Source organism: Heptranchias perlo, chromosome 9, assembly GCF_035084215.1.
Source record: "Heptranchias perlo isolate sHepPer1 chromosome 9, sHepPer1.hap1, whole genome shotgun sequence".
Lineage (NCBI taxonomy): Eukaryota > Metazoa > Chordata > Chondrichthyes > Hexanchiformes > Hexanchidae > Heptranchias > Heptranchias perlo.
In genome coordinates this window covers 51584415-51600513 of record NC_090333.1, presented here as the reverse complement: position 1 = coordinate 51600513, position 16099 = coordinate 51584415, and the positions used below count along the sequence as shown (strand labels likewise).

Sequence of the window (16099 nt, the reverse complement as noted above, 5' to 3'; positions counted from 1 at the left end):
GAAGTTAATCTGTTTTTGCTGGATGTCTGTTCTGCATACTCACAGTTCTGTGGGTAAGAAAAAAATTCTTCCAGTCTCTAGTTTTTCTTGCAGTGTATTTGTTTTCTCTCGTAATGCACTCACAATTTAACCTAAAAAAACTTGCTTATCAATCGTTCTCAATTTTGTGGAACAGATTTAGCGAAAGCTGATAAGGCTGAATAAATTAACTCCTTCACAAAAGATCCAGATAAATATCTGGTTGGGAATGTGATAACTGATTCAATGGTTCCTGTGCTGCTGAGAATAGAGGAGTAGTGGGAAAAGAATATTGTCTGTGGATAGTAGTAACATGGATACATATTCCAGAATATTTATGCCTCAGAAAAGTAAATGGGAGCAATGGGATTATTTTGGTAGCTCTTTCAAAGCGCTGGCACAGGCATGATGGGCCGAATCCACAATTGGATAGATTGCATATACTGTGTGGAAGAAGTGGGCTTAATGGATTGGATGGCCTTTTCTCATTCCGTGCTTTCTAATCTTATTATTCTAACAAACTACTTTAGTTCTTTGACCCTTTTTCCATATCCTACAGTTTTAAATCCCAGGATCATCTTTGTTGTTCTTCTCTAATACTTCTCCTTGTCCTTTAGAAGGTCTACTCTCATCTCCCTTATTTCAAATACATAATTGTTGGTGAGCGATAACCACAATATGTGTACCGCACGCAATCTGCATGTTCCGCAGGTCCTACACTCATGTGAGTCACCATATGGGGGGTTAGAGCAGCCAAGTAAACAAATGGCGACCACGGCAAGGTGGAACACTGGTGAGATGAAGCTGGTTAACAAATAGTTAAAAAAATTGGAATGTAACCCAGTCTCTTTCTGATCCTAGTTAACACTTTCCAAGGCCACTGGTACTCAATGAAACAATTTGCATGATGTGTCTGATGACTATTTATATGTGTTTTCTAAATAGGATAAAGTTGGAAATGTGTGGTGCAGTTTATCTGTGATATTGAAAGTGAAGGAGGTTTTGTCACCTCAGATCCAGGTTTGGTTCAGGTAATCTTTTGTCCCTGTTGAATTATTTTATGTAGTTAAGACATTTCACAATTTGCTTCTTCCTCCGCCTGCCATGTCCAACCCCCCCCCCCCCAAATTGATGACTTAGTTTTTTTACAGTAATTGTAATTAATATACATTCATTTAAAAGCTGAGTGTGTGTGCTTTTAACTCCTGTTCAATTTTCTCCCCTCCTCTTCTGAAGATGGTGACTTGTGCTGGGATGTAGTTCAGTAGATGCCAACTATTCTCCATCACCATGCCCAAATCACCATTCTTCAGATGCGAGACTAGACAAGAGTATGTCAGTAGGCTGTTCGACTATAGAGGTAGTCATAACCAAGCCTGATCCTGCCCTCACCCAACATTCATACACATGACTAGGAAGTGGAGATGTGGCTTATTCGTCTTTCCTTCTCTTCCCCCCCCCCCCACCCCAAAGCTCAGGGATTCGACTGACACCAGTTGTAGATGCTCTGTTCTCACCCCAGCTGAGATTGATTCACTCAGAACTGTTAACATGTTCATGAAAACACTGAGTGTTATAATAATTATTGTGAGGCACAGTGTTGATGAACATTGGCAGCAGCCTGCAAACAGTCTCACCAGTTGAGGTGCCCAGGCCAGGCTGGCCAAAGATGAGTAACAAAAGAAAGAAAAACTTCTACAAAAAGAATGTATTTTTCACACAAATGAGCCAGATTTTGCATTATTCCTTTAAGACGAATATTTTCCACAATTCATATCCATTTATCCCGAGTGTACATTTAATATTCACAGCATCTGTAAAACACAAACTAATTTATAAGCACAATATTTTTGTTTCTACTTTACAATAATTCAGCTTATTTCCTCTTGGACAATGTTTTATATTTACACTGGCTGGAGTGAGTGAAACGTTAGTGACTGATTTGGATGGCCAGTACCTAAAAGTACACTTCAATGCAAGTGATCTTAAATTTAGCATTTTGAAGTTCTTGCAATAACTCAGTGGGTGAATATGCTGGCTCCTGTAGTACTGAGCCATGCAGACTAGGAAGCTGTGACCCCTGATCTGTTTGAGTTAGCTGATCACAGCTGGGGTGACTGTGGAGACACTGCAATTGACCTCAGTGCCCTAATCTAGGGAGGAGAAAATCTATCTATTGACTTCTGCTGAAAAGTGAAAATTTGCAGATGCTAGGTGGAGACACATTGCACGTAGCTTTGATGCACTCTGTCTACATGAAGAATGGCAGCTTGGGGAGATACTCAGAGGGCTGTCAGTGCTTGTGGAACTGTAACCCTGCATGACCTAGAGGCTTCAGAAGAAATGGAGAGGAAAAAAAAGAATTGCTGTATTAAGCCGGAATTTATTTGTGTGTGGGTTTGGGGGGCAGGTGGGGGGTGGATATTTGTGTTAGCATGTGTCTTTTCTCCTGAGGAATCTGAATTAAATCCAGCTCAGAGTGAAGGGATAAAAGTCTTTTTCTGCTGGCAACAAGATTCTTAGGGTGCCGTCAATCCAGTTTCTACTGGGCTTAGGTCTACAGCACAAAATTGGTCACAATTCAACTCAAATTGCAACTAAACTGGCAATCTTACTCCGACACCACGACGATGGCTAGTATAGGAAATGGAAAATTGTCACAGTATGGGGCAGTGTTCTGGGATTGGAGTTGATTGTTATGGGACTTATAGGGGCGGGAGGGGGGTTAGTGTTTGATGTTAAGTCCAATTAGTGATTCTGCACAAGCTGATTTCCTGGTCTTGGGTGATGTGGGGGTCTTTCTGTAGCAAAGAGGGGGAATGTTATGAGGTAAGTCAGATTGTTATGGGACATTTACTCTGCATCAACCCTGCTTATACCTGACAGTAAAATGTTTGATACCGACACTGTGTGACAAAGTTTTTTTTTAAAAAGCATTAAGTTTGTAGATGACATGTAATTGAGGAAGGGTTTAAAAAATAGAGATGAGGCAGATCAAATAAAAAGGTTACGTTGGTGGGTTGATGAGTGGCAAATAGCATTTAATGTGGACAAATACAGAGAACTGACACGAAGAGAGGGAAATAAATAGTGAGAATACAAAATAAAAGTCTCTAGGTTACAGAACACAGCATGAGAGGGATTTGGGGACATTGGTGTGTAGCTCACTAAAGCCAACAGCGCAGTGTGCAGCAACAATAAGGATAGCTAACTGGATCTTGGTGAAGCTACAGGGATAGAGCACAAATCCCAGGAGGTGATAACGAGTTTGTACAAGGCACAGATACAATCGTACCTGGAGTACTGTGTACAATTCTGGTCACTATTATAGCAAAGATATCCCAGCATTAATGGTAATAGAGAAAAGGGCAACCAAACTGATATCTAGGGCATCTCAGCTATGAGGAGAGGTTGAAGTGCCTGGGACTGTTCTGGTGAAAAAAAGACTCAGTGGAGATATTATTCAAGATTCTTAAGGGAATGGATAAATTGCCACTAAGTCTAGGACCAAGGGACATGGGCTCAAGCTTAGAAGAGGGAAGGGTCACAGGCAATTTAGATTTAACTACTTTGCATGGCGAATTTGTGGAAAAGACTATTCAAAGATGCAATGGAAGCAGATAGCGTGGGAAAAAAAAGGGCGAATTGAATAGATAATTGAGTGAGTGGACGATTAAGGAGTATTCATTTTCTGGACCTGTACTTTCCCACATTCCTATTCCCCAGACTGATATCCAACACCTTGAGAAGCACAAACATTTAGGGGAGAAAATTAATACAGGGTACAGCATATTTGTATCTCCAGTCAGCTGCTAAATTGAATTGTGTGGAGGATATTTATAAAGGGTTTTAAAAAAGGATATAAAGGGTTTTCTTTAAAATTAATTCTAAAGCGGTAGAGTCCTCTAGCTCCCTCATTACGGCCAACAGGGGCGGGAGGGGGGTTAGTGTTTGAGGTTAAGTCCAATTAGTGATTCTGCACAAGCTGATTTCCTGGTCTTGGGTGATGTGGGGGTCTTTCTCTAGCAAAGAGGGGGAATGTTATGAGGTAAGTCATTCCCACCCATTCTTTCATTCACTCCAATGCTAATTTGTTAAAGCATCGTTGGTTTATTTTGCATTCGATATGAAAGTATTTTTATAAGCTAGTAACATTATTTTCTTTTGTCAGTTTTGCTGCAACACTTTTGACACTGTTACCTACATGCATAAAGCTGACAATTAATCCCACACTAAAGGGGTTCAAACTTGCAATGGTAAGTTTTGGATTAAATTTACTTAGGACAGATGGATGTTCATTACATGCAATTATTTAAAAAAAAAATTAGATTCCCTGTTGTTTAGTTGGTAAGTGCACTGACTGATGTGGAACTGAGCTACGCAGACCAGGAAGGTCCCTAGATTCAGTGCCCCCTGGTCTGTATTGAGTTGGATGCTCTCAGCCAGAGCAATGGCAGTAGAAAAATTGCCAGAGTTCCTTTCCTGATCACCATCCAGTGATTCCTACGGTGAAGTGCATGTGTACAGACATCTAGTAACGACAGGATTGGGCAGAGATGTGGTTCCCCCCACAGTTAAATAGCCTGTTGACACTCACCTCTTCAGCGCTGGGGTGAAGCATAGACACTTGGTTGAGGTACTGAAGGGCAGGTGTCACCTGAGATACTGTACCCCACTAAGTCTAGATGGTGAAGTCAGTGCACTTTGAGAGCCTGCTATTCACACCCACTTCTAACAAAGGTCACTGGATAGTGATCACGAATGGAAATGTTGACTGGATTTTCCCTTTCCTAGCCCAAGGGACACTGGCACTTCCACTGTCGCTCTGGATTGACTAGCTCATATCTGGGCTCTTCCTGCTCTGCGTTACTTGCATCGTGCAGTGCAGTTGCCGAGAGTCTTAGATTAATTAATTTCTAGGAAATAAAAACTATTACCGCAGAATTTGTATGTCCTTCAATATTGAGCAGTGAGAATTTTAAAAAAAATACAAATAAAAGAATTTTAATCTTCACCTTTAGATTTTGACCTTCTGGTAGCTTGGCACATATTCAGGGAATGTAACCCAGTGTATTAGGAGTGAAAGTGAAGACAGCTAATGACAGGATTCCTTCGTGTCATAAGATCCCTCCACGGCTGGTAGGGAACATGTGTTGTGGAATGTGAGCTGCACTCTGCAGACACACAGTTTAAAACAAAACGTCAACAGTACTTCTGTGCTCCTTGATGGCCTGGTGGATGAAGGCACAGCCCAATGTGGCACTAAGTCGTACAGATGGGACGATTCTAGATTCTATTGCTGGTCTGTGCTTAGTTAGCTAATCTTAGCTAGGGCAGTAGTTGGGGTGCTATAATTGGCTTCACTGCCTGAGGAGGAGAAAAATCAGCTAGAGGTTCCCACTCCTGATTACTATCTACTGACTCTTGCGGGACATGTGCCTGTTGGATGAGGACAACATCAGGCTCAGCCGTGATGCCACCCACAGTTGATTAATTCACCAACACTCACTGTTTAAGCAAAATTGACTGCTTGGGTGAGGTTCCAGAGGGCAGCCAGCAACTGTGGAATTCAACATGAGTCAGTGCCTGCAGGAAAGGAAATTGGGGGAAAAACAAAAAAAACCTCAAAGAATATACTTGACAGCACAATTACAAATTCAACTAATTTGTTTTAATAATGTACTTGTGACTTTGAATTTAAAATATTTGCTTTTTTAAGTGTTTGTGCAACAATGAATTTATGAATTGATTGTTCGCTAATAAAGTTTTAAAATGCAGCAGTAATTGACTCAAAAACGCTCCGTAAATCTTGTGAATCATTACAACTCTAACAGTGCTGACAGTTTTGGGCGGATTGGAAATGCAGATTTATGCTTTGATTGTAGAATAATTTTTGCTATGATCATACGTTGAAGCATTAGCTAATTTGTGAACAATCTAAGCTAACTCAAGTAGTTTTATTTCGGACTATATTACTAAGAGCCATTTTCCCAAACAATGCCTTGCTTAAAAGCTAGTCATGAATGATGCACTATGCTGTGATGGACTGGGGATTCTGTGCCTGTGGTTGCTCACACGGTAAGCTATATAATGCAAGTCTGTCTTCTTTTATTTACTTTATTTGAGTCATGCCACTGGGGCCAGTTGCCAAGCGTTTTGCCACAGAAAGAAGGGGCAATAATTGTCTGTTTTAATTGAACCCCTTTCACTCTGTATGGGAGCTGGGATAGCCTGGCTTCCTAATAGACCAGAAAGCCCTTGTTGTACCTTTAGCCTAAGAGTTAGCTGATCACAGCCAGTGCAGCATGTAGGGTAGTACAATTGGCCTTAGTGCCCCTAGATTAGGAAGGAGAAATCAGCCGCAGTTTCCACCCCTGATCACTATAATTTGTATACAAGTTGGTACAGGGTGCTCCCTCTTGTTGAAAAGCCTACTGACACTGTCTAGGCCAGTGATAATGATAATAACAGTCTGGGTGTCATTTGCAGTCCACCTTCCCTTCAGCTGTGTTCCTCAATAGACTAGGTGTTCCTTGTGTCTCTGGGCCATCTTTCATGACCTGCCTGACTGTTGAACGTTGACTGAGCTAGGATTCAGTGATGGTACCTCTGCACTTCTGTAAAAGAATGCAAGTTACTTCTATTAGGAGGCAGTGTTATTTCAGCTCCCTTACATCAAGTGAAAGGGCACTATTAAAATGGAACAGTCGGTCCTATAGTTCCCACCCCACCTCCTCTTCCTCTGGAGGGAGTGCCTGGATTCCACTTGGCAACTGACCCCAGTATAACTGAAATTAGGAGCTGTGTGTGTAGGGAATCACAGGCACAGACTGAGATCGCACCTCTCTGTGTTGAAGTATTCCCAAAAGTAGACCTTGAGCAGGGCAATGATCAATAAGTAACACTGGCCTTATGGTAACTGTGGGATACATAAGTATCATAGGGCTGCTGCCATTTGTGAAATTGTACTCTAGCATGAGTCAGTGCCTTTTAGAAGAGATGAAAGTTCGGGTTGGGGGGAGAAAGCACGTTGAAGATTTCTTGCAATTTGTAATTGACTCAAACTGAAGTTAAAATCCTTTTTCACTTTTGTAATTTCTAGGTGAACTGTTCCTTGTCATTCTTCCTGTTTTCCTTCCAAGTTCATGAAAAGTCAATACTTCTGGCTGCTTTGTAAGTTTCAGAAATCTGTTATTTTAACCTCCTGTGAGATATAAACTGATGATAAACCACGTGATGAATAACAGGATAAATAAGTGAGAATTATCTTTCCTTGCTGGTGTTGATTTATGAAGACTTGTTAAGGAATTGCCAGTATTATCAGTAAATTAGTTAAAACTGTGAGCTGTTTTAAACCAGAAATTTTAAGATTCCCCACCCCCAATTTCCCCTTCTCTCCTGAAGATATTGACTCTTGTTGGGAAATGATTCCATAGGTACCAGCAGCTCTCCAAAACCCCACTCAAGTGGCCGTTCTTAATGTGCGAGTCTAGATAGTGAACATTGATGGGTTGTTCAACTCTGGGAGGGACATTGCAACCTAGCCTGATCCCCTCTCTGCTAGGAACGCACTTTCCAGCAGGGGTTCACAGTATAGCAATCCGGAGTGGGAACCCCAGTTGTTTTTTTTTAATCTTCCCTATCTCAACTGTGGCTAATTATAGCATCTCAACTGCTATCTCAGCTGAGACCAGCTAAGGCACAGATGAGAGATTGAATCTGGAACCTTCCTGGTCTGTATGGCCCACTACCTCATCAGGCAGTTGTAGTATCTCCTTTTGTGTCTTGGTGTGGTATTATAATTTTTTTTAAAAAAAGGTATTTTCTCCCCTTCCCATTTTTCTTTGTCTCCCTGTTCCACACAGCCATCCCTAGTTTTACTCTCCTTTATGTAACATCATCATGTTGCATTCCAGTGACATGAATACAAAAAGTGGGAGCTTGCTCATTCATGTCATGTCAGGGGTAAGAAGAGATTTACACAAAATGTCTGCTTCCACACTGTCTCCAGATCATCATCTCAACATAGTAAAAAGGGCAAGAGTGTCATTACCTCCCATTGTAACACTGACTCAGTGAGTAAGCTTCCCCTTTAGTTTCCTTGAGGCCCCTGTACTGTGCAAGTAGCACAGGGAGTTCAAATCTTCGGATTGTCATGTGCTTTGGTTTAGTGTTCAAAATTGGTTCGTTGTGATTATTAAACTTAATGGAATCAGACATTGGAGTCAGTCAGCTGACTTGAAAGGAGCTTGTTGTATTTTAGTTGAGGTATGTGGCACTTAATATTTCAGCTTCTAGATGTTGCAAACTATGTAAAATAACACAAGAATATCCAGTATAAAGATTTGCACAATTTAGTAAATTATTTAAGAATCTTTAATTAAAGGCAACCTTTACTGTACTGAATCCCTTAACATTCTACAGGCAGGTATCTGTTTGCTTGCTGTGTCTCTGTTATTACTTGTTACTATGTTTTGTTTTAAAGCTACTGATCGAACTTTCCCAATGGTTAAGTGAGTAAATGTTCAGCCTGGTGTAATACTGAGATATAACAGACCTGGAAGTTCCCATCTTTACTCCATGATTTGTGCTGTTAGTTGATCTTGGCTAGGGCAGCAATTTCCCAGGCTATATAGAGAGAGAAATATAAATCAAGCAAGTTCCTTGCACCTGATCACTAAGCAGTGCCCCCTGCTGGAAAGGGCACATTTGTGATGACAGGTGAGGACAGCATGGGTTTGGGATGACGCAACCTCATAGCCGAATAGTCCATTAACACTCACTGTAAGGGCTCATGCATGAAGAACAGTTAGTTGGGTGAGGAACTGTAGCTCAGCAGGAATTGCTGCTTTCAAGAGAAAATTGGAGGCAACATGAGCGTGGGGATGTGGTGAAGTTAAAGGTCACCCAGGAGCAGGCATGTTTTGTAGAATTTTTCCCCAGTATCACATCACAAGTAATTCTTCTTCATACACAGCGTTGAATGTTGCCATCATTCTGTTTTTTAAAAAAATTACATGTGTATAAAGATAAGATTCTAATCTTTTTCTTACATTCCTCATGACATTGCAATATTTTCAGTAAAATAATAGAGACTAGTTCACTTTAAAAGATTGCATGGGAATCTTTAAGAACAGGAAAGGTCCATCAGGCTCAACAAGCCCATCTCTTTTTGATAGATCAACACTATCTACCCAATTTCACATTTTATCCCTCAGTCCCTTTTTGCTTCAGAAACAGACCTCTTCATAATGTCTGCTCCATTGACCTCCCCGGCAACTTATTCCATAGATCTAATACACTTTGTGTGGAAACCATTTTACCTAACTTCTTAGCCCTAATTTATTAATTTTTAACTTAACCCTTGGCATTTGATCCCTCAATGAACAATTTGCCTGGATCAATTTTGTCAGTTCCATTCTTCAAAACTTCGATTAGGTCATCTCAAAGTCTCATCTTTTTACCAAAGAAAACAAGCTTAACTTTCTTACCTTTCCTTGTAACTAGAAGATACGTTTCGTTATATACGACAGACTCACCTGTGTGTGCTCGATGTGAACCCAATCTCTGTTTAGCGGTGGTTGCAGTAATCAATGTAAGGAATACAGAGGTGTGAACTATGAGCACATGACTGATGAAGATGGTATAATGAACATCATGCACAATATATTTGAGTATCTTGGACAGAAGTGCATCTTTTAATTATTAAATCCTAGTTTCCATGTCTTGCTAGTACTTGTTGAATATATTGTAAAACAGGACATTGTCTTGAGTTTATGGAATTGCTAGTCTTGAACATTTCAAACAATAGGAATAAATGACTAATCAGGACATAGTAACTTTGTCATAACTGCTACATTGATAAATTTCCATCACAATCCAAATTATATATTTGAAAGGCTGTAAACCATATCCCAGCAGAAATAGAACAAGTCCACAGAACTCCCCAATTCATTCTGTAAGAAAGAACTTGCATTTATGTGGTACTTTATCACGTCCTTGGGACATCCCAAAGCATTTTACCATGAATGGATTACCTTTTGAAGTGTAGTCACTGTTATTATGTAGGAAAATGTGCAGCCAATTAGGCACAGCAAGATTCCAGAAAAAGCAAATTAGCAAATGACTGTATAATTTGTTTTTGGTGGTGTAGGTTGAAAGAGGAATGTTGGCCAGGACACTAGGAGAACTTCCTACTCTACTTCAACCAGTCCACCAGAGCAGGGGCCTCTGATTAACATTTCATCTGGAGGACAATACCTCTGACAATAGAGCACTCTCTTTGAATTGCATTGAAGTGTCAATCTAGAATATGTGCACAAGTCCTGAAATGGGTCTTGAACTCAACCTGCTGATTCAGAGATGTTACCGACTGAGCCAAGCCAAGCCAACGCTTTGAGCTCATGAACTGCTAATTTTTGGCAGGCGTTAGGTAATTGTCTACATAATTAATTTTGTTTGAAGCACCCTGAAGGCTCTGTGTGGAAATGCATTGTGTGCTGTGGTATTAGACCATAAAGATTAGGAAAGTTCCCGGTTTCTGGACTTTGCTGAGTTATCTGCCAGGGCAATGGTGGGTTGCTACAATTGACCTCAGTGACCTAGGGAGGAGAAAATTAGGCAAAGTTCCTACTCCTGGCGGCTATCCAGGGAGCTTTGCTAGGGAATGAATGTTTTCAGACATCAAGATCAACCTCATTTGTGATGTTACTCCTCCCCCAAACACACAAATAAATGACTGTCTACGCTCTGGCATGAAGAATAGACACTGGGCTGGGGTACAGGCGGGTGCCAGCATTTGAGGAACCATACATCAGTATGAATCAGCCCCTTCAGGAAACTGGTCTGAAAAAGATGTAATTCTTTTAATTGAAATTAATACATGTTCAATAATAAAAGAGAATTGGACAAAATATTTTATGCATCACTGCATGGAGTAGCTAAAATGAACAGAACATTTATTTATAAAATGTCTATTACTTAGCAGGCTGAAAATAACTAGAGATTAAATTATTATTCCATGCTTACTGACTAATATGATGACTGATATTCCTGCCAGTTAACATAGCAACCCGTCAGTTTATTCAAACCCAATCTTTTGCTCTTTCTCATTCCTACCTTGAGGCAGATGGTCAGTCAGTGGGCTCTTTGCTGCCATAGAATTAACGGAGCTGCCTTCTGCCCAAAGTACTTTTGACGGGAATAATTTACAGAGCTTGGTACAGTCTTGGCTCTCTGACTCATTTTCTTATTTTAAAATTATGTATTTTTTTGTTCTAATTTTCCTCCCTCCTGAAGGCACTGACTCTTTCTGGTGTATGGTTCTATAGGCATCAGCCACTCACTGATATTTTACCTAAGTGCCCATTCATCACATGTGAGCTCAGACAATGAGTGTAAGTAGGCTACTCAACCAGAGGCAATAAAAGAACTTGCACTTAGATGCCACCTCATTCCGTCTTTCAGAAATATCTCAGATTTTTCACATACATTGAGTTACTTTAAAGTGCAGTGACTGATGTTATGCAGCCAAATGTAGCAGCCATTTCGTATACAGGAAGATCTTACAAAGGAACAAGTTGAATAACCAATTAATCTGTCTTCAGCAGGATTTTTTTTGAGAGGAGCATGGGCCAGAGCACCTGAAAAACTCTTGCTTTTCCTTAAATAGTGCCATTGGACCTTTAAGATCCACTTGAACCATTAGAAGGACAGGGTCTCAGTTCAATATCTCATCTGAAGGATGGCACCTCTGAATGCAGCAGTCTCTCACTACTGCATTGGCGTGTCAGCCTAGATCATGTGCTCAATTTTGGAGTAGACTTGAACCAACGAACTTTTGACTGAGGCCAGAGTGCTACCAACTGATCCAAGCTAACACTCAGCATTACCCAATCCCGTTCTCATTCCACGTTCAAACACGCACTTTCTAGCCTTCCTGAGATCTTTTGTGTGCAGTAAAGCTTGTGGCACTTCTCTGCCATCAATACTGTTAGGGGTGGGTGGAGGGTGTGGGGGGGGGGGGGGTTGGGGGGAAGACAAAATGTGTAGGAAGTTACATATTTTCTCCACTTCTTTCCTGAGAGCACTGGCTGGTGCTGTGAAAATAGTCACAGGTTAATAATGGCGCTCTATCTCTTCCATATGGCCGTTCTTCATGTTGTTCAGATAGCAAGTGTACGTGGGCTGCTCGACAAATAGGGAATGTAAAGTTATTTAACAAATAGTGAATGTCAATGTACTATTTGCCTGGAGGGCATCACTGCAGAACCCAATCCTGTTGATATATAAACACATTTCACTGAGCTCATGTGAGAGTGATCAGGAGCAAAATCCTTGGCTGATATTTCCTCACCTTACCCAAAACATTGAGGCCATTTGTAATACCCCTATCACTGCCCTGGCCGAGGTCGGCTAAAGGAGCACTGACTGGGATCGAACCTCTTGCTTTCCTGGTCTGTATGAATCTGTATCACACAAGGCAATGTGTTTACCCCACACCCCTTGTCCATATTTTCAGTTCAGTTCTGTGCAAATCATGTACCTTTTATTCTGTTTGTTTTCAGGCCTGTTTTATTGCTACTACATGAAATCCCCTTCATGGCAACGTGGTTTTTGCTCGTGTCAACATTTAGGTAAATGCAGCTTTTTTTTGTCAAATCTCTGTATGGATGCTAACTAATAGGTTCTGTGAATGTTTGTTGGCATTACCTATAAGTGTTTTTCCATTTCCTGTCATATTTAATGTGAGAAGGAACTCAAGATTTTAAAAAAGCTCTTTTTGTAAATCTTGCCCCTTGCATGTAATTTTAGCAAATATCAGTCACATTTTTCTTTTAAATATGCATTAAGTATTTGGGTCACTGTGTTTCCAAAGCTTGTGCTAAAAGACATTTCTTCTTTCGGCTTTGGGCACCACTCAAGTTTACGGGGGGGGGAAAGTCCAACAAGCCTGCCCTAATTCATAGATCAGCCCAACTTATTGGCCTTCTTACCATGTGTCCTGTAAAGGGAACAATTGCTGGTGTCAGTGTTGTTAATCTTCAGAGACCAATACTGAGTCCAAGGATGTAGTTTTAACTTAATTAGTTTTATATTTCTTGTCGTACCACTGAGTAGGAATAATGCTTCCCACTTTCACGTTCTTTATTTTGTTGTGCCCTCGCAGCATGCTTCCCCTGTTGTTGAAAGATGGGCTGCTCCTCCCTTACACTATTACCTCTTTGGCCTTCCTCCTCGTCACAACAAAGTTGCTGTCAGCGTTTGAGAAAGTATCGGTGGAGGATCTGCAACTCCAGCCATTTTCTCAGGGCGTGAGGAGATACATTCCACACTTCACAATTCCAGCACATCTTGTGAAACTTGCAGTAAGTAACCTCTATGCTTTACAAACAATGGCTTTGTGAAAAATCATTGTTTTAAATTTGTTTTTAAGTGTGATGCATTAGAATAATGGGCTCACACCTTACCCTGTCACCTCTGGGACCTGGGTTTCAATCCAGATCAGACCAATTGGATGGAAATTAATTAGCACTAAATTGGCCCTAAGGATGGCTGGTGCAGGAAATGTAAAATATTACACTGGGGTGCTTTTCTGAGGTTGACGTTAAGTTATGTTGATGAGGCAGAGGAGAGTGAACTTTACTTTCCATATAACTCATATAATGCTTGATGGGGAAATGCACACTAGGTGATAAAAGTGGGGGGAAAATATTTCATTTCCCAGGTTGACATTCTTACACCTTGATGAATTCTAAAGGGGTCTTTGCGTGAAATGAATCTGAAGATATTTCAGCCCAGTTTCTGTTAGTTTTGGGCAAGGCCACTGCCAGCAGTTGGCACAAATTAGCACTAAACTGGCAATCTCACTCAAAGAAGCTGCAGTGAGAGATTGGGAGAAGATGAAAGAAAGAAAAACTTGCATTTATATGGCGCTTTTCACTATCTCAGGACGTCCCAAAGTGCTTTACAGCCAATTACTTTTGAAGTGTAGTCAATGTTGTAGGAAACGCAGCAACCAATTTGCACACAGCAATTTCCCTCAAACAGCAATGAGTTTGTGACCAGAATGTCTTTTTTTTAATGTTGATTGAGGGATAAATATTGGCCAGGACACCGGGAAGAAACTCCCCTGCTCTTCAAAATAGTGCCATTGGAAAATTTACGTCCAACTGAAAGGGCATACGGAGCCTCGGTTGAATATCTCATCCGAAAGATGGCGCCTCCAACAGTGCAGCACTCCCTCAGTACTGCACTAGAGTGTCAGCCTAGATTTTTGTGTTCAAGCCTCTGGAGTGGGTTTTGAATGCACAACCTTCTGACTCAGGCGCGATTGCTATCCAATGAGCCATCATCAAAAAACGGATTGAGCTTGGAGTACAGTTTTTAATTCTTTTACTTTTTCTTTCATCATGAAACCTAGGTGAAGGGTCAAGGCCAATGGTGCAGGACACCACCAAGGTTGAAAAGGATAGGAGAGAAGGCAAGGTAGATCAAGAACTAATGCTTAGGTGACAGTAAATTTGGATTTTAGAAGTCTGTAGATTGCAGAAGGGAAAATTGAGAGGCAAGCGGTTCCACAATTTTGACATCCTGGGAAAAATTGAACCTAAAGTAGAGGACGGTTGATGAGTATTTCAACATAGTGAGGATGCAGGGAGAAGGAAGAGTATATGGGATGTTATATTTGCAGATTAGGAAACGTAAGTGTGTTCTACTTTTTGGGTTTTACAACCTTAAAAATGTAACGTAATATATATAAAATAGAAAAATGGCTTTCTCTTTTATCCCTACAGTTCTTTCTGTCAATATTTGCCATGGCAACGCTTAGCTTGATAAGTGCGACGCTAGTTCCTCCCCCACAGCTGCCAGACTTATTCCCTGTCCTGGTATCCCTATTTTCCTGTATCCATTTCTTGATCTTCCTGACATACTTCAACATACTGCATCAATCGGAGCCTTTATACAAGAAGCATCAACGGAAAGTGAAGTAAAAGACAAATAGTTTTTATTGCACTGCTAAACTAGGAATTAATAATATTGTATGTAAATTACAGTAAATAAAAGCTGCTGTTTTAAATCCAAATTGCAAGAATTATCATTTTTTTAAAAATTCTGTACAGTAGATCGGTAGTTGCCTTAATGGATCAGTTGGCAAATGCGCCATGTGGTATGTAACTGAGCTAAGGATTCAGGTTCTATGCTGAGCTAGTTGATCTCAGACAGGTCAACAATTGGGTTGCTACATTTGGCCACAGTATCTTTGGTTTAAGGAGGTAAGAAATCGGCCAAGAGTCCTGCTCCTGATTACTATCCAGTGACCTCTGCTGGAAAGTGCATGTGTTTGAACATCTGGTGAGGACAGGATCGGGTTTGCATTTGATTAATATTCTGTTGATGCTCATTTTTCAGGCTTATACACTTGTACAAGGCAACGAAAGCCAAATGACATCCAGCGCTAACCATGCTCTTAACATCAGCCGCTGCCTTCAAGAGAGGAGGTGAAGAAATAAAAACGACTATGCCCATTTCTGACTCCAGCTCGCTCGGATTTTGATCTGAGCCATAGTTTGCAAAGAGAATGCTAAATAGGGAGAGGGGAGAAAATCAACTATTGTGCTTCCTGGCTGCAGGAAAAAGAGAAGCACGGGTGGTGGTTTGAGAACAGGCTGTCCTCCTCCATGACCAGACTAAAAGATATTTACAAATGCAGGGAGTCTCGCCCTCAACGAAAATAAAATCTAAGTACAACTAACTCCAAAATGACATGACTTTTTGTTTCCAGTACCTTCAGCATTTTTGAAGAATGTCAGTCACTGAATAGAAACGTGAGTCTTGCGTAGATTCAATTCTGTTTTTGTCTACATCATCTGCGCTGTTTTTTTCCCATTTTCCCTTTCTCCTGAAAATGTGGACTAATTTGTGGTCGTGATATGGTTCCATTGTACCTCTTCCAATATCTTCACCCAAGAGGTCATTTCTCATGTGTGAGCCTAGCCACTGAGTGTACACAGCAAGCTCTATTATGGGGGTACCATAGCCAAGTCCCATCCTGTTAATTGAGATTTACATACCAGCAGGA

The 16099-nt window shown here is 40.8% G+C and overlaps 1 protein-coding gene across 3 annotated transcripts in view; it reads left to right on the top strand.

The window, feature by feature from the left end:
- Positions 1-15772, top strand: part of alg6 (ALG6 alpha-1,3-glucosyltransferase) — a 42929-nt gene extending 27157 nt beyond the window's left edge. The window contains exons 9-14 of one of the 3 annotated variants that reach the window (XM_067990405.1): positions 964-1049; positions 4190-4274; positions 7121-7191; positions 12585-12653; positions 13187-13385; positions 15430-15772. In XM_067990405.1, the coding sequence (XP_067846506.1) occupies positions 964-1049; positions 4190-4274; positions 7121-7191; positions 12585-12653; positions 13187-13385; positions 15430-15522 (603 nt within the window). In that variant the 3' untranslated portion in view covers positions 15523-15772. Of the gene's footprint in view, positions 1-963; positions 1050-4189; positions 4275-7120; positions 7192-12584; positions 12654-13186; positions 13386-14813; positions 15104-15429 lie in introns of those variants that run through there. The other 2 variants (XM_067990404.1, XM_067990406.1) reach the window with 2 other exon arrangements.
- Positions 15773-16099: the final 327 nt, after the last annotated feature.